The following is an 18,540-nucleotide window of genomic DNA, read 5'->3' on the forward strand; positions in this document are numbered from 1 at the left end:
TTAAGAAAGTATCAGTCAAATGTGCTGACGGAGATATACCCTCAGCCTCTGACCAAAAACAATCGCCGAAGCGATAATTCGCGATTAAAGTTCACAATTTTAGGGGTTTTTATGTTTTTACGATTTTTCTTGGAAACCGCACGTCCTATCAAAATGGTACTAAAGAAAATGTTGCTGCTGTGAAAATTCTCTACAAGATTGACCTTTTTGATTGATCTTTTTCCTAGATTTTACACTTTTTGATATATAGAAGTTCAAATCGGGACAATGCACTGACTGTATCGTAGAGCTGTCAAACCACCGATTATCCCAACATTAAATATTTTCGATATTTCATTTAAAAAATCGATTGCTATCGATATTATCGTTAATTTCTCATCACCATTAATTTGGAAATGAAAATCGCGGAAAAGTCTATGCTTTTGTTGACACATTTGCTTTTATTTAATTATAATACTGTTTATTTTTCCGAAAAAATTTGTACGTGTGAATAAACGCCTCGTCACATAAGAGAATTTCGGGCTTAATTCATTTACTAGGCGTTTACACAAGACAGACTATCTGCAAATACAACTCTGATTTACTAACACATACATACATTTGTCGTTTGTCTCCCAGCTGTCCATTATTTTTTCAGAGATAGTAGGCTTAACAAGTTTTTGACGTTTTTGTAAAAAATAAATAAAACGATAATTGAAATGTGTTGAAAATAAAAGAATATGACCAAAAAGAAAATATGTGAACGGAAAACAAAAAGAAATTGGCGATTTTCATTCATAATTTTAAAACTGTTTTTGCAGTTGTCTGGACGCCTACGTCACACAGGCAAGTTTTGGGTTTTTGACAATCAATACAAGTACTCAACTGTCCTGTCATGTGTAAACGCAGGGTTAGTTGCATGTTCTTCCAGCTTTAAGTCAAAAAGATGCGGCAACTCTACGCGGCTGAATGTGTTCGTATAGTCCCGGTCCACACTAGAGTGAAATTAGGTGTTCTTAGGTTGAATTCCCCACTTTAGCAATTTCATGTCCAAATTTCAATGAAATTACTCCAGTGTGGCCCGGGACCTACTTTGATTATTGACTTAAAGCCGGAAAAACATGAAACTTAATGAATTAAAGGGGTGTTTACAGTATCTATCAATGTCATATAAACTGTCACTTCTTTTATCCATTCGACATCCATTGTGTTTGTCAAAGTGCATACCACATTTAGTTTTGGCGTTCACACTAGCATACAATTTCGTATGACCACAAAATATAAATCACGCAACAAACACAATTTATTTTGTTAAAAACTGTAATCACACGCACATTTTCGATTTTCTCTACATATTTGCTTCATTTTTTGCTAAAATTGTTTTCTTCCAACAATTTATTTCTCAACTGCATACGAAAATACATAGCCAAATAGAGCGCTCCCTAAGTCCCTGTTTATACAGGGAAAGTTGATGGGAAAGAAAATTGAGTTTATTGGCGAGGGAGTAGAGAGGAATAAGAGGGGGTACACACACCTCTGTACTGGCAAATTCTGTTTTGTTTCGTTTTTCTTCGTATACAACCTGAAGTTGGCTGCAGATTTGTTTTTGCATTTTCTTTCATTTTATTTTCTCTGTCAAGAAACAAACAACAGCGGAGACAATTGAAAAAACCCCATTTGGAGGAAAAATATATTTTTTTTTTAAGCAAAAACAATTCAAAATAATTGGAAATATCAAAATTAAAATGCAATTCAAGGTTTCCTTTAATAACACTGTGCAGCAGCATTTTTGGGGGGGGGTGGAAAATTTCTTCTGGAGATTAAAGCCCTTGCTGAGTATACTAAGAACCCAAAAGGAAATTTTCGCCATAGGTCAAGTTTCTGAGATATCGCGCGATGAAGTTTTTGATTTTTTCTCTATAATACTTGAGAAAATAGCTCCATATCTCTGTTTGGCGTTATTGTAGCTTCGTTCTGAGGTGACATGTCTTCAGTCAAATCTATTGGCGAATCTTTTTGCAGAACATTTCATTCTTCTAACTCAATGCCTTTCATGTCCTTTTCGTCCTTTATTTCTTGAACCGTAGTGAAAGTACCACAAGATGAGATTTTTCAGCATCCAAATGTTCTACAAAAATGTTGCCCAGAAAATTTTAGATACGGTTCTCTTTGACAACTAATCGATTTTGTCCCGTTTTCATTGTCATTTTCGACATTTATTCGGTCTTGGTTCAGAATTAAAGTATGTTTTGTTTTTCTGAATATTCGTTATTGGTCACCATCACCAAAAAGAATTTTTCACCCCCCAGCCTTTGATCTCCATATTTGCGCGTACTCATATTTTTCCTTAAAAACGGTTTAAGAAACCGGTTTTTTTGTTCTAGAACTGCAACTAGCAAAGTTTTCATACGCGAATTAATTTAATTTGATTGACAACTATATAAGCTTTTTAATGGTATACATATAAGTTTAATCGGTTACTTAAAACCGGTTCAAAAATCGGTTTTAATGTCGGAATATCCGGTTCAAAAAGTGAGATAATCGGATCTATCCTCCACGAAAATTTTTTATTAACGTGTTCATCATTACAAGAGCTATTTGTGGTAAATATTTCAGAAGCACCCCAGTAGTGGGATTCTGTAACACATTTTTGCTGTTACCGACAAAAATCGGTAAAATTAAATCGCAAAATGATGACTTAAAACATAAAGAAAAGTTGTCATCACTGTTTGTGTCGGTAGAGACTAGCGACTACTTTTTATTCATCGTTAACTTACCGAAAAATTTCGTTAATTATCGAAATTATAATCATTTTAATTTTACCGACAATTATCGATAACAGCAAAAATCAGTTACAGAATCCCACTACAGATGTCTACATAAGCAATAACCAATTGTTATGTCTACATACCTATACATAACCAATAACGAATATACAGAAAAACAAAACATACTTTAATTCTGAACCAAGATCGAATAAATGCCAAAAATGACAATGAAAACGGGACAAAATCGATTAGTTGTCAAAGAGAACCGTACCTAAAATCTTCTGAGCAACATTTTTGTAGAAAAAAAATCTTATCTTGTGGTACTTTCACTACGGTTCAAGAAATAAAGGACGAAAAGGACATGAAAGGCATTGAGTTAGAAGAATGAAATGTTCTGCAAAAACATTCGCCAATCGATTTGACTGAAGACATGTCACCTCAAAACGAAGCTACAATAACGCCAAACAGAGATATGGAGCTATTTTCCCAAGTATTATAGGGAAAAAATCAAAAACTTCATCGCGCGATATCTCAGAAACTTGACCTATGGCGAAAATTTCCTTTTGGGTTCTTAGTATACTCATCAAGGGCTTTCATCTCCAAAAGAAATTTTCCACCCCCAGACTTTGAGTTCCATTTTGTGTCACAGTGTAATTAATTGTTTATCACACACGTCCATTTTTACTTTTCATTACAATTTTGCCTTGGCTTTGTTTTTGAACGGCGCAATGAGAAAATGAGTGTGAAGAAGAATAAGAAAAATTATAAAATTGATACAAACATGATTTCCGTGTCTAAACAACAAGGAAATTGAGAAGAAAAATTTACTTTCCAGTTTGAATGTCTAAACACGGTCCAAATGAAAAATGTACATATGAGTTGCCACATCATTTTGATAGATGAAAATTTTTGGCCTGTTCCCGTACTTTATAAAGTGGTAAAAGTCGTAAAAGTTGTAAAAGTCGTAAACGATTTTCATATAAATTTTGTGTACGGGAACTCAAAATGTGTAAAAGTGGTAAAAATTGTAAAAACTTTTTAGTTCTGGAACAAAGCTTTTCATAGTGGTCGGACTACGTGTACAACAAACGCAGGTAGCAAATTTGACACTCATATGACATTGATAGATAGTGTAAACACCGCTTAAGCCAGAAATCCTCGTATGTTCGTGTTTATACAGGGAAAGTTGATGGGAAAGAAAATTGAGTTTATGGGCGAGGGAGTAGTGAGGAATAAGAGGGGGTACACACACTCCTGTACTCGCAAATACTGTTTTGTTTCTTTATTCTTTGCAGATTTTTTGCATTTTATTTTCTCCGCCGGTAAATAAACATCAACGCATACATTTGATATGAAACCTTTTGTGATGAAAAATAATTTAACAAAAAAATATCTGTAAAAATTAATAATAAATACATATGTATTTATTTATTTAATTTTTAATGAACTTTAATTTAATTTCTATAAGCAATATAGCCTTTGAATGATCAAACGAGAAAATGAGTGTGAAGAAGAATCAGAAAATTGACATAAATATTGTTTGCGTGTCTAAACTGCAAGGAAATTTTAAAAGAAATTGAGAAGAAAATTTTCCTTTCCAGTTTGAAAGTATAAACACGGGCTATGTGACGAGGCCTTAAGGACTGACTTTTTCACATCCACAAAACCGAAAAGACGCGAAATTTCTATTTATTTCATTGAATTTTAGGTTAGGGTTGTTTAATCCGATAATATCGATAGACGAAACTAACTATCGATATTGAATTTTTTCGCCTCCTTATATAACAATTTATGCATGGTGCGCCTTAACTAACTTTATACCCCGTTTGCATTTAGCCGGATTTATTAAACCCACTGGATTTCAAATGTCAATTCCATAGCAAAAACGTCAAATAAATCCTCATACAGAAGGTTAACCCGGCAAAATGCTCTAATGCTCATAGATGAGAAAAATCCAGAAACAAGGAAACGGCAAGTCTCATCGAAATGAGACTAAAAAAAATGTTGTAGCAGTGAAAATTCTCTACAACTTTTTGTTTAGTCCCTGTAGACAATTTTCACCGTTGCAACATTTCCGTAAGTCCCATTTTGATAGGACTTGCGATTTCCAAGCAAAATCGTGAAAACTGAAAAACACCTACAAATGTCAACTTTCATAGCGACTTATTTAAAAATCCATCCGGCGATTTTATTTTTTTTCAACGATTCAAAACCAGCCGAGAGGAGCTCTTAAACTTCACTTCTTCTGAATTTTGTGTGGGAGGTTACCCGAAGGTGTGGACTGACATAGTCAATATGTGAACCCGATTTATAACTGGAAGGTATAATCCGATGTGCAAAGTTTGAAACAAATCAATTGCTCCCTTGCTCGTTCACACCATTTTACAGAATATTTTCAACTTTGTGGGGAAGGTAACAGAACGAGTGGACCGGATTCGAACTTCAGCTAAATTTGGGGAAAACATTACGGAGTGCAGACTCACAGACATGGCTATGTTCTTTCGTATGCTTTATTCAGTTATCTGGTGCTGGTTCCTCTGTATCCGTACTGGAAAATTCTGCAACAAGGAAACAGGTGAGTGGGGTTAGCTGGGCAGCTATAAAAATTTAGCGGGTGGCGTGGTCCCATTCCATATGCCGGGCACGTGTTGGGTATTGTGGCATCAATTCGGGTCCAATATGAATTGAGGCGGCGGCATCGTTCGGATCTTAACTGGGCTAAAACCACTCATGTTTATCTTGGCAGCTGGCGTTCTTCTGCTGCGATGGATGGGGGATAGTCTCCGATTACGGCTTTCACACCGTATGAATGCTGCCTGATATGCTCGTTGATCTAGAAGTTCTCAATTATTCCTTTGGACCTCTCTCTCCACATCATGAAGATCTCTCCTTACGTACCTGGGTCCACTAAATCATGGCTAGGATACTCACAGCGGTTACCGCATCGATCACATCCTGTTGTGCTGATGCACCGGTGAAACCTCATGCAGATGGCCCACTGGTGTCATGAAGAGGCACCGTGTTACCGTTCTCAGGGCGACATTCTGGCAGGTTTGAATATTCTTCCACTGCGTGGTGCTAACATTTGCATACTACACTGGCGCCGCATAGCTTACCACAGACTGACCTATTGCTTGATAAAGGGTGAACAAGATTTCTTTGTTAGCAACCCAAGTGCCACCGGCCAGCTTCTTGAGAATCTTATTCTTATTTCTGATCTTGTCCCATATAGTTGTGGCTTGCCCGGACGACTTAAACATGCTATCGAACGATACACCAAATATTTTGGCAAAGACGTATAGCAATAAAGACTCGAACAAATGCACCCAGCGAAAAGTTTGCCTCCAAAGAGGCAGTTAAATGATATGTACAAGTGATTTGGAAGTGCATCAAATTATGCATTTTCACTCATGATTTTTACAAGGGAGTGACCCCGGAAAGAGGCACTCCGTTGCACCGCATTTTAACTGACCCTTTGGCATTGCATTTTAACTGAACCTTTGGCACTGCATTTTAACTGACCCTTTGGCATTGCATTTTAACTGACCCTTTGGGGTAGAATAGGAGGCAGTCCAGAGCACGTGTTTTGAATAACAAAATAAAATGCATTTATTATTTGTGTAAAACAAAAATATTAATAACTTTATTAAATTAACACAAATTATGAAAATTCTCTATTGAATTCAATCGCAAACATGTGTGTTTCCTCCGCTCTTTATTTAATCCAAGCTTAAGTGCTTTTGCTTCATCTGCTAAATGGGTTTGATATTGTCTTCCCATCACCAGTTAAGATTTCGACATGTACTCCAACAGCACTCCATTGGGAAATTTTCTTCTCGTGATTTACCGGAAAAATGTTCACAAATTAAATATTATTTAGTTTGTATTAACAAATGTTTGGAAATGTTAACACGATTATCTCTTTATGGAAATGTATTCCGCTGCCTGTAGAGATGTACAAACTGATTTATGTACATGTAGGGATCTCTAACAACTGCTAATAAAATGTAGTGAACGGAGTGCCTTTGTCACGACTCCGTTTGCACTGCATCCGGATGCTGTTAAATTGTAAGGAATTGGAGTGCCTTTTTCACGACTCCGTTGAACTGCCTCCGGATGTTGTTAAAATGTGACAAATGGATGTGATTCTTTGGATTGCATCCAAATGCGGTTGAAATGTGAGGAATGGAGTGCCTTTTTCACGACTCCGTTTGAACTGCATAAAAACATGCCGTGAAAGAACTAGTCTACATTGCACTACTTCCAATTTATTTTGCTGGGCATTTTCCAAAAACATATGATAATAGTTTCACATTTTGGTTACAGATGGCTACACAACTCACTGGAATTGATAACAGCAATGTCAATCGCTTTTGATTCCCATTTCTCGCGGCAGAAAACATTAACGTTGTGTTTTGTGGCTAAAATTTGTTTCTTCACTATTTTTTATTTAATAAAAAAACAAAAGTCAACGCCGTAAAATTTGAGTTTTAATGTTTTTCTTGTCAATATTCCAATGAGTAACAGTTTTCGTTTAACAGAATGTTGCTATGATGTCGTAGCAACAGAGGTTAACTCCCTCTACAGTTAATTTTTAACAATTGACTTTTCCTATCTTGTAATATTGACATCTTTGATTTTGGGGTAGTTAGAGGTCGGAAACAGGACACCATCGACCAATATATTCAGTGGGAGCCTCATTTCAGCCGTCCAGGTGGTGAACAGTGGATTTAGCGGCGGATGTTTTCATATTCCTCAGATGCCGGATATTTTCATATTCGTCTATTATGTCTGAAATGAAGCAGGGCAAGCAGGCGAGGCAGCTATGTACAAAGGCCTTAACTCTTGGTTCTTCAGGGTTCGTACGACGAAGCTTATAACGCTCATTTTCGGATATTCGACCAGCAGGTATATAGCAGACGTCTGTTGCAGTGATGATGCCCCGGAAAGTTCTCACAGCTAGCCGAGGATCTGAAATGTGCCTCTCCCATAGTGAAAAAATACACGAACACAAACACATACATACATAATTGTTCAGGTGACGGCCCCTGATCGAAGCTAATACGGTGAATAGAACCGGCCACCGTGGGATTGTGGAACTCGATCTAAGTCCCGGTCCACACTAGAGTGAATTTCAATAAAAATTTCATGAAATTACGCGTTCTTGGTTCGAATTCTTCACTACGCCAATTTCATAATTTTACTCTAGTATGGAACTCGATTTAGAAACACATAATTTCATGATTTTTTTTAATGAAATCACTCTAGTGTGGACCGGGACTAATGAGGCATAATTTCATGAAGTTTATTTCAAAGTGTGACAGGGGGCTTTCATCCCTTAATAAATTTGAAATCATCTGTTTTTGGCACTTAACGGGCATGCTATCAAACCATAGTGAATAATGAGGGGTGGTTGTTATTATTTCACGTTTCCGCAAAGAACTTTAATTTTTTCGTTTTTCTAAAATTGTATCATATTTTGAAGAAAATACTAGAACATTATGAATAAACGTGTTGCTGGAACACTATTCGCAGTCACTTCAGCCGCCTTGGGTTCCTATTATTATGGCGGATATCAGGAAAGAAAGAAAATAAGCCAATTATTACCACTACAAGAAATCGAACTCTTGCATAAGGTAAATTATTTGTTGATTGAATTTTGCCCACCTTTTATAACGATTTTCTTATTTCCACTTAGCATGCTCAAAAACCTGGCTTCCCCCTGTTTGCCAGTGTCTCTGCCGCTGTTCCTGCCACCACCACAGATGTCAATTTAACAGCCACTCCAAGCAGAGTGGGAGAGATTATGAAGTATGGTTTCCCCAGCTTGGATTCAGTTCGATCTTATTCCGATTTTGTACTCAGCTATGATCGTAGAAACCGTGTCCCCTCTTGGGTATTTGAGCACATTACAGCTGAATCTATTGCCAAAAACGAAGCTGTAGACAGATCAAAGTGTGACTTTAAGGTTGACGAAAGCATTCATCCCTATTTCCAATCACAAAACTCCGATTACCGGCGTTCAGGTTTTGATCGGGGACATATGGCAGCTGCGGGAAATCATAAGCGTCATCAGAAACATTGTGAAGACACCTTCTACCTTACGAATATGGCACCACAAGTTGGCCAAGGTTTCAACCGTGATTCATGGGAACGTTTGGAATCCTATACGCGGTCATTGACAAAAACCTATCCCAATGTTTATGTCTGTACGGGTCCCTTGTATTTACCGAAAATTGAAGACGATGGCAAAAAATATGTTAAATATCAAGTTATTGGTAACAATAATGTTGCGGTACCAACCCATTTCTATAAGGTGATCGTAGGCGAAACTGCAGATAATTGTTTGGAAATGGAAGCATATGTAATGCCTAACCAGGTGATAAGCGATGATACTCCACTGACTGTGTTCCAGGTGCCACCTGAGTCTGTTGAGCGAGCAGCTGGCCTATTGTTTTTCGATAAAGTTGATAAGAAAAAACTGAAGAAAATTAATGGCAAAAAGGTTTAACGAACAGTTTTAGATATAATTAATTTTAATTATGTTTGTCTTGTTTTTTAAAAATGTATGATTTTGTAACTTTTTTGTTTTATTTTTCGAAACCCAAATCATGTTCAAACTAGAATATTAAGAATAAATACAGATCGTTTTTAAAGACTTTAAGATATTGACTTGTTTTTTTGGAGTTCAAATATTGGGGGTATCACTTTCAAATGCACTTTGAATGATTGTCTATACCAAATGACATTCATTGGCCAAATATACATATTCTTCGCTTTACGCTAATGTTTGTTTTTGATGGTGGTTTTGCTTGCCTTGAATTTGGCCGTAAGGTAAAAATCTTAAAAATCTGTTCGATGGTGGATTTGGTACAATAATTTTATTAACCTTTAGCTCGATAATATCTTTACTTCTAATTATTAGGTATGCTGCCAACTAGTTGATTCGTACACCTTATCAGCGACCTTATGGCCTCAAGTTTTACTCAGCTCGGCTAGTAACACATCAGCATATGCTCCTTATTACACTATGCAACACTGAAAATGCAAACAACTTCTAGTATGCATTTTTTGAAAGTACATATTTAGACTACAAAAACCCTAGTAGGGTCTTGTCCTGTCAGATCCAGTTCGGAATTTATGGCCTCATTTAAACCGGGCTAAATCTACACTTTTTTGAATTTATTAGGCCTTTATCTCAGAAACGAATAGGAATTTGGCCTTGCTGTCTTTAGCAATATTATAGCCCTAAACTAGTAGAACTTATCTTTTCTTGATAAAACCACATAAGAAAAACTACATCTAGGGCATCAAAATCTATAAAATAAAGAAAATTACATAATTGCTGAAATTCTGGTCAGTATCGGCTAAACTATTGGGATTTGAACCAAGTAACCTTTCTTCCAAATAAAGTTCTCAACAATTCTTTAGAACATTCTGAAACTCTAAATGCTTACTTCATATTGTTTCAGCGGTATTTTGCATATCTTTTACAACACGTATGTATGTATTTCAAACACAGTTTACACCAATAGTTTATTCTCGCATTTCGGATTTCACTACATTATTGACATTTTTATTAAATCGTCGTTGAAAAATGTACTGAAAACAACGGCATTGAGGCATTTTACAACAATGACATGTTCTGATGAGTTGTGTATTACATTTCAGGGAATATTTTTCCAAAAGAAAATATTCAGAAAAAATTAACTGTTTTGGAGATACGGTGCGAAATGTATAAAAATTGTGGAATTTTTGCATATATTTTGTAATACATGTAGTTTTTCGAGTTCATTATTTCTCCAAATATTTTATTCTTGTCCTTATCTACAAATTTGTTTCAGAAGTCAGAAGAAGATTCACATTGGTTTTAGAGATATAGCCCCGAATTTCTTTAAAAACTCAATATAAAACCATGTTTAGATGGGGCATAAAATCCGAGCTGGATCTGACAAAACAAAACCCAACTAGGGTTTCTTGTCGTTTGGATCTGTACTTTCAAAAAATCCTTAGTTCGAATTGTTTGCACAATATCACCTTAAAAATGTTGCACAGTGTTATTCATAAGTCGAATTACTCGGGTATGTTCTGCCATTCACCTCTGCACCTCACGTATATCGAACACACCTAGTTGTGGTGTATTCCTCACACTGAAATTTTGATGGCGAGAGCTGAGTGAATCCTTATTTTTTAAAGAAAATAATTGAAAATTTCTACAAAAAAAACTGCATAGAACTTAAATTTAATTTGTTTTCTATGAGCATTTAAAAAATATTTAATTTTCTTAACAAAATATGATTTAAAAATGTATTTTTTCTTAAAGTAAACGAATGCGTTTCGAATTCGGACAGAATTTCTGAAAAAATATCCGATTCTGATACCGAATTCTGTACGAAAGTTGTGTGGACGTGGGCACCGAATTCGGAAAGAATTTTCTAAGGAAATTCTTAAAAAATATTAGAGTTTCGCGACGAATTCCGTCCGTATTCGGAAGTAAATTCTTGGAAAATTCGGAGAAAAATTTAGATTTTCTGACAGAATTCGGTCCGAATTCGGAAGAAAATTCTGGAAAATTTGATGAAAAATTTAGATTTTCTTAAGAAAATCCGTCCGAATTCGGAAAGAAATTCTGGAAAAATTCGGAGAAAAGTTCAGATTTTCTGAAAAAAAAAAAACGGAAACAATTCTGACGCTGACGCCACGTGTCGTACTGTACAGAACAAACCCCACTCAGAGACAATTTTCATTCAATGTGCTATTTATGGAAGATTCTAATTTCAAACTTTCTAATGATTTTGCCTGTTGTTATCATTTTAAGATTAACAGTAGAACAATATGCAGACGTATACTTCTACATATACATATGTTGAAGCTATCAACACTAGCTTGAATTATTATATGTAGCATTTATATTAAAAAAAATTTAAAATTGTATATGCGAATTTTATGACGAGTCATTTTGTTCTTCGACATCAAACGAAAAAAAAAATCCCTTAGAAAATCCATTAGAAATCAGAACGAATTCGGAATGACGATTCTTAAGATTATTTAGAAAATGTGCAGAGATTCTTAAAATAAACTTATAGAAAATCGGTCAAATTTCTAGGAAAATATTAGAGAAATCGGCCACAATTCTAAAAAATATTCAGAAAATCTCAGAAAAAATCTGATATCAGAGCCCTCGGAAAAAATTGTTAGCTGGGCATATGCATTCGTTGATGCGCCAACATTGTTAATGATAAAGTTTGAAAGCTCTAATAAAGCTTTCCAAAGTTCTTTCGTGAAATGTGAAAGCTCTTTTCACGTGAAATACAGAACAGCAACTGCTGTCCCACGGCAGCGGGTTCTTACGTACCGGATTGACCCGAAACCAAAAGTGTTTCGGCCAGCGGCTGCCAACCCAGCATTATATGCTGCTACAACAACAACAACAGGTGAAGTGCATGTGTGATGTGAAATGGATGCACGGTGAATTCCAGAACATGCCTGACTGTTATCTTGACACCATTCTTGTTTGGCGTTATACATTCTGTGACATGATCCTCATCCCTACTACAGTACATAAGAAGCTTAGAAAAGCGACATTTTTATACAAATGTTACCAGATTTAATTGTTCGTTTCTATTGTATCCCGAATTTTTGGCAATAACTTCTTATTTTCCTAATTTTTTGTGGAACAAATTTTTCTTCTTTCCTTAAAGACTGGTTGCTGTGTATGTCGCATTCTTCTCGTCGGGTATTCTCGTAGAATACCTTAAACAGTCTTCTATCTACAAGGGAAGACCTTAAGAGGACCTCTCTGTACTAAAGAGGACCTTATAAGGTCTACTGTCAACTAGGGAAGATCTTAAAAGGTCCACTTCCTATTAAATAGTCGTCTGACCACTAGTGAAGGCCTTAAAAGGCATTCTGTCTACTATAGCAGATCTTAAAAGTCTTCTTCTCTGTACTGTACCTTATAAGTCGTCTGTCTACTAGAGAGTACCTTAAAATGTCTTCTGTCTACTAAAGAAGACCTTAAAATGTCTTTTGTCCACTAGAGAATACCTTAAAAGGCCTTCTTTCTACTAGGAAAGGCTTTAAGAGGTCTTCTGTGCACTAAAGAATACCTTATAAGGTATCCTGTCTACTAGGGAAGATCTCAAAAGGTCCACTTTCTATTAGAGAATACCTTAAAAGGCCTTTCGTGTACTAAAGAAGAATTTAAAATGTTTTCTGTCTACTACAGAAGACCTTAAAATGCATTCCGTCTACTGGGGAAGACCTTAAAATCTTCTTTGTACCGAGGATGACCTGAAAAGTTCTTATGTCTACCAGAGAAGACCTGAAAAGGTTTTGTTGTGTACTAAAGAAGACCGCGATATTTCGTAACTCGCTAATTCGAAAACCTCAATAATTCGTATAAAATATTGGTTCCTTGGATTACGAATTATCGAGATCCTGCTGTACCTTAAAAGGTCTTCTGTCTATTATGTAAGTACTTTTACTATTCTTTAAGCACCACTTCGAAGTTAAATATCAAATATCATGGATTTTATGAAATAAGTTTACAACAACAAAGTCGTTATACCTATTCTAAATTTGAAAATGTTCGCAGAGAGGTGCAAAAAAATGACACCCAATAGTTTTTTTGCATTTATTAATTAATTAATTATTAGTATTATTATAATTTTTTATTTATTATATTATGGATATTGATGAAATTAGTTGTATTATGTACATTAATCACAATAACATACGATTGTATACAAATGACTAAAAACTGACTTTGCATATGAATTCTATAGCATTCACGTCCGCGAACGTGTTAAAAAATGTAGGTTAACCGAAAACCGTTTTATTTGGTAAAACACCCTATATCTTGACGAAACCAGTTCGCGTATTACACCCAGGGGCTGCATGACTTCATGGCGGTAGTAAGCGATATATTCTGTATCGGAACCGCCATCAACAAAACAGACAAATTAGCAAAGTAAGTTCACTGAATTAGAAAATGGAACGCCAAAACGTCTTACGGAATCTTAAGTGGAGGAAATCGTATTTGAAAAGAGAGCTCTTTTTACTGAAAAACGAAATATAAAAGAACATTTCATTTAGTTAGTCTACAAGTCTCCCACGACCGTAAAATCTTCGGTATCGTATCAAGATTTGTATCATCCAGCCAACTAAACAAATGCATCAAATAGGAATACTTGAAGAAAAAAATTGTCCAAAAGTAGGATTGAGTTGTTTTTTTAAGATTTTATTATGTAGTTAAAATTAAGCGTTGTTGTTTTTTGTTTTTGTAATACATAAATATACGAAAAAATTATATTTTTTGTAAGCAAATTTTTATTTGATCTTGGATTTGAATTTTTTTCAACATTCCATTGATCCGCCCTTCCAACAATAACTAAATGGATAGGTAAGGAAATAAAACAAACAAATTAATACGCAGAACTTAATGAGAATACGAGATGGTAGATAGATTGGGTGAAAATGCATTAAAAGAGAAAGTATAGGTTGTGGAGTTGGTGGTTGACGAGAACATAACCACACAAAATTAGTTGGTGTTAATATATAAAAGTAACGACGACATGACGATTTTTTTGAAGAAGATGATTTATGTATCTCAGGCTTTTGAGGTGTTGATGATTTTTAAATGATGAAAACATACACATTTAGTACATTTCACCCTGATTTTGTGAGCGCACATCATCAATTTTCAAAATCATTTTAACCAATTGAGTGGCCAAAAGGATTTGTTGTTTCTTGGAATTCAAAGATTCAACAACATTGTGATTTTTCATGTTGGAATCGCCGCTCAACATGCAGTCAACACCCAGGCTGGGACATTTTTCAGCAACTTGGCGGGCCTTCAATTCGGAAAGGGTTTCGATGGGATGGAGACCACTGTTTTCAGCCAAAGCCAAAGGAATACTTTCCAAGGCAACGGAGAATGAACGGAAGGCATATTGTTCCAAGGTGGAGAGTTGGTCGGCTTCCTTAGCCACGGCCAAAGAGCAGCTAATTTCGGCAGCACCACCTCCATAAACAATGCGGGAATCCTTTAAAGTAAAAAGAAATAATATTATTTGGAAAACTAATACTCAATATTTGTTCAATCAAACTTACCTTTACTAGGGAGCGAACAATGCACAAAGCATCGTGAATGGAACGCTTAGCCTCGGCAGTAATCATTTGATTGCCACCACGCAAGAAAATGGTAACAGCCTTGGAGTTCTTGCATTCTTCGATGACCAGCATCTTGTCCTTGGAGGTACCAAAGGCTATAAAAATAATTTTTAAAATAGTAAAATCTACATTATGTTTAATGTCATCCAATTTTACTTACAAACTTCTCTAACAAGACCAGCTGAGCCCAATTTTTCAGGTGTCAGTTCCTCAAAACGTGGCACAATACGTCCACCTGTGGCAATGGCAATCAACTCAATTTCAGGACCACCAACCCAACGCACAGCAGGCAATTCGTGTTGCAACAACAAATGGTTGGCTTCATCATCAAAGCCCCATTGGCAAATGGCCAAGGTGGCACCAGCTTCCTTAACCTTCTTCACCATGTCTATGAATTTTTCCTGTTCATATTCACGCAAGGCACGATAATCTTCAGCAGATGTAACATCCAACTTATGCTTGGTCTTGGGCTTTGGTGGTTCAAATGGGCAGGTTAAAATGGCCAATTTTACATCTCTCAATGTCTTGGGCATTTGGGCATGACTCATGGTCTTGTCGACCACCACACCCTTTACCAACATGGAATCTTCCATGCGGCCACCAACTTTGGTCTCAATCTTAATCAGCTCAAAGTTGACATCTTTCTTTTCAATATCGGCTACATTGAGGACAGCATCTACGGCCATTTCAGCCATTTGACGATGACATTTGTTGACAATCTTGGAGCCCAAAGTGGTCATAGCAATTTGAATGAGAGGTTCCTTGTTATTGGGATCAATGGGGAATGGTTCAGCAATGGATTCCAATTGTCTGACTGCACACTGGGCAGCCAATTCAAAACCATCAGCAATACGTATGGGATGAATGCCGCGATCAATTAAACTTTCAGCTTGCTCCAAGAGAGCACCAGCCAAAACAACAACACCCGTGGTGCCATCGCCAATTTCATCATCTTGAGATTGTGACAATTGTACCATTAATTTACCAATTTCGTGTTCAACATCCATCATTTTCATGATGGTAGCACCATCATTGGTTACGGTAACATCACCATCAGGACTCACCATAATCTTGTCCAAACCCTTGGGACCCAATGAGGTCTTGAGGGTGGATGCAATTTGGCGAGCAGCCAAAATGTGACTCTGCAAAAGAAGAAAAGAATAGATGGATTAGAAATGAGTGTGCGAAAGAAAAAAGATTTGAGTGAATGAAAATTGTGCATTCCCACCACAAATTGTAGATTCCTTGTTTTGAGAGGAGTTCAGTAAGTGAGAATATGGGCCTCAAATCGGAGAAACAGACAAAAACTGAGCCCGTGTAGAAGTCTCTCCACTGAAGCTTAAAAAGAGCAAGGCCAAGAAGTTCTCACAGAAGCAGATTGTACTCTCCCGTAAGACATTTTTTGGCCTAGGGAGATTAAGATGTTGGATGAGTCGCCTCTGGGACACCCTGATATCATAATTAAGGGGTGCTGTCTGAACGCTCTGGACACCAGTGCTTATTTTCCTCCGATACTCTTAGATTTAAGCGAAGATCATTATGGCAACTAGATATTACGGCATAAGAATATACGAACGGGATTAGGATAGATGATAAAAAATTTTCGGTTAGAAGGAACATTTTGTTCGCGTTAGCCAAGATTTGTTGCTGTCCATAGGAGAAAGTCTTAAATCCCCGGCCTATCAGCACTGCAAGCCCTATCTGTGGTAAAAAAATATCAGGTCGATCCGAATCCAGTCCAAACATTCATCCTGTTCCCTACAAAAACATAAATCTTACTTCTTCATTTCTAATGACCACTGAACGAAATCACCATATGTGTAACATAAATAATATATATATAATTGTTCCACAAACATCCCAGACGGGACAAGGGGAGACTTCTCTCATATCAATGTGTGCACCCCGATTCATATTTGCTCATTAATACAGTTTATCGCAGAGCCCGAACGACGTGTCTTTGACACCACTTGCAGAGAAGTTTTACTTGGAATAAATTTACGATTTAAAAGAAAATTTTGTTCGCGTAGCCCCGAAATCTGCTCCTGTCCATAGGAGAAAGTCGTAAATCCCCGGCCGAAGGACGGCTACTAAAGAAAACTTCTGACTTAAAGCAGTGGACAAACCCAGTTATGCTCGGAATATATCGTTTATAGACACATTAAAATATGTTCTCCTCCGGGATCAAAACAGTCACTTTTTACTATTTGGCTGCCCACTTTTCGTAAAAGTTGTGGTAACATTAATTAATTTCACTTCCCATACATAATAATTCCAATTTCCAACTATCAAACACCCACATTCTAATTAGAATTAACATGTTTTAACCACCATCTGTTCACAAGTTATTTTATGTTTCACGGTTGCACGCCGCTGACATCAGACATCAGATGGTCTGGGGTCTGGCTCACTCACTCTGTCTGAGTCATTGCTTAGCGTCTTTAACCTCAAAAAATTCAATTACTGCACAAATGTCACCGGGGGGTAAGAAAAATTTGCCGACACAGAAATTTTCAACAAATATCCACCATTATTTCTTCATTTTCCACAAAAACTCATAAATTTACAAATTATTTCCTCAATAAATCCCCTATTTCACATAATTCTTCTGCAAAATCATTTCATATTTTTAATTGCACGAAAATGAATCACTGTATGTCTTTACGGGCTTTGCATTTGACCATCTGGAAAAATTCGGTTGCAAAAAAGCCGGTAATTTTTTGTTATTTCACACAAATGTTCCACAAATCCTTTTCAAACATTAGAAATTTACACTTTTTCACTTTAAAGTCCTGTCCTCGGAATCAAGTTTCCAAGTTTCAGTAATAATTTCTTACTTTGATGGCATTTGTTCCAGTGATGCGCTTTTGTTTATCTTGTTCTCTTAAAATGATGAAAGGTCTGCCATATTCATCAAAGGCGACGGTGCCCGGAAATGCACTCATAATTTCTATAGGATTTTTTGCCTAATTTAATACCGATTCCAATGGATTTATTTCACGATTTTTATCTTCGGCTTCAGTAAATTTGCAAAAAATTCCTTCGACGACAACCGAGACGAACCGTACGAGACACAAAATCTACCGGCGATGAATTGTCAAAATATTCTCGTGACACCCATGGTTGCCAGATCGTTTTACTGATCTCACCCTGCGTTTACACATGACAGGCACGGCTGCCAGATTTGACGATTTATCGTCATTTTGACGATTTTTTGGTCAAAAAATGGTAAATGACGATTTGACGATTTTTACCCAAAAAATGACGATTTTTGGATATTGTGCTAATGCGGTCATAAAATATGAATTTGTAAAAACTTTAAAAAAAAAAATAATTGTTAAACAATAATCACAATAATCGTTATTTTTCAACGTAGAAGATTGAAATTTTGCTAGAACAAGTATTTTAGCTTTATGTATCAGATTTCATCAATGGTGACGATATGTTTGGGTGCATATGCAAATGAATTTTTAACTAGAACCAAACTGAATTCAATGGAAACAAGCAAAATATATAATTGCACTACTCCAGAACCTGCAACAATCTCCTATTTTTTGGTAAATTTATAAAGGAACAAAAAGTCAAAAGCTTTGTGCAGAAATTTTAAAACATTAATAGA

The 18,540-nt window shown here is 36.2% G+C and overlaps 2 protein-coding genes across 3 annotated transcripts; one reads left to right on the forward strand and one right to left on the reverse strand.

Moving 5' to 3' along the window:
* The first annotated feature begins 8,134 nt into the window (after positions 1 to 8,134).
* EndoG (endonuclease G, mitochondrial) lies at positions 8,135 to 9,411 on the forward strand. Its single transcript, XM_073988583.1, has 2 exons — positions 8,135 to 8,383; positions 8,446 to 9,411. The coding sequence occupies exons 1-2, from the start codon at positions 8,249 to 8,251 to the stop codon at positions 9,256 to 9,258; spliced, it is 948 nt and encodes a 315-aa protein (XP_073844684.1). The 5' UTR covers positions 8,135 to 8,248; the 3' UTR covers positions 9,259 to 9,411.
* A 4,552-nt stretch (positions 9,412 to 13,963) lies between these two features.
* Positions 13,964 to 18,081, reverse strand: CCT5 (chaperonin containing TCP1 subunit 5). Of its 2 annotated transcripts, none has more exons than XM_073992316.1 (4): positions 17,759 to 18,081; positions 15,082 to 16,063; positions 14,862 to 15,016; positions 13,964 to 14,794 (listed from the first exon to the last, which is right to left on the reverse strand). In XM_073992316.1, the coding sequence occupies exons 1-4, from the start codon at positions 17,864 to 17,866 to the stop codon at positions 14,408 to 14,410; spliced, it is 1,632 nt and encodes a 543-aa protein (XP_073848417.1). In that variant the 5' UTR covers positions 17,867 to 18,081; the 3' UTR covers positions 13,964 to 14,407. The 2 variants fall into 2 exon arrangements, with proteins under 2 accessions (XP_073848417.1, XP_073848418.1); XM_073992317.1 differs by having other exon boundaries at positions 15,082 to 16,679; positions 16,887 to 18,020.
* Between the last annotated feature and the right edge of the window lie 459 nt (positions 18,082 to 18,540).

This window comes from Musca autumnalis, unplaced genomic scaffold, assembly GCF_047663935.1.
Source record: "Musca autumnalis isolate F117 unplaced genomic scaffold, ASM4766393v1 scaffold_5, whole genome shotgun sequence".
Lineage (NCBI taxonomy): Eukaryota > Metazoa > Arthropoda > Insecta > Diptera > Muscidae > Musca > Musca autumnalis.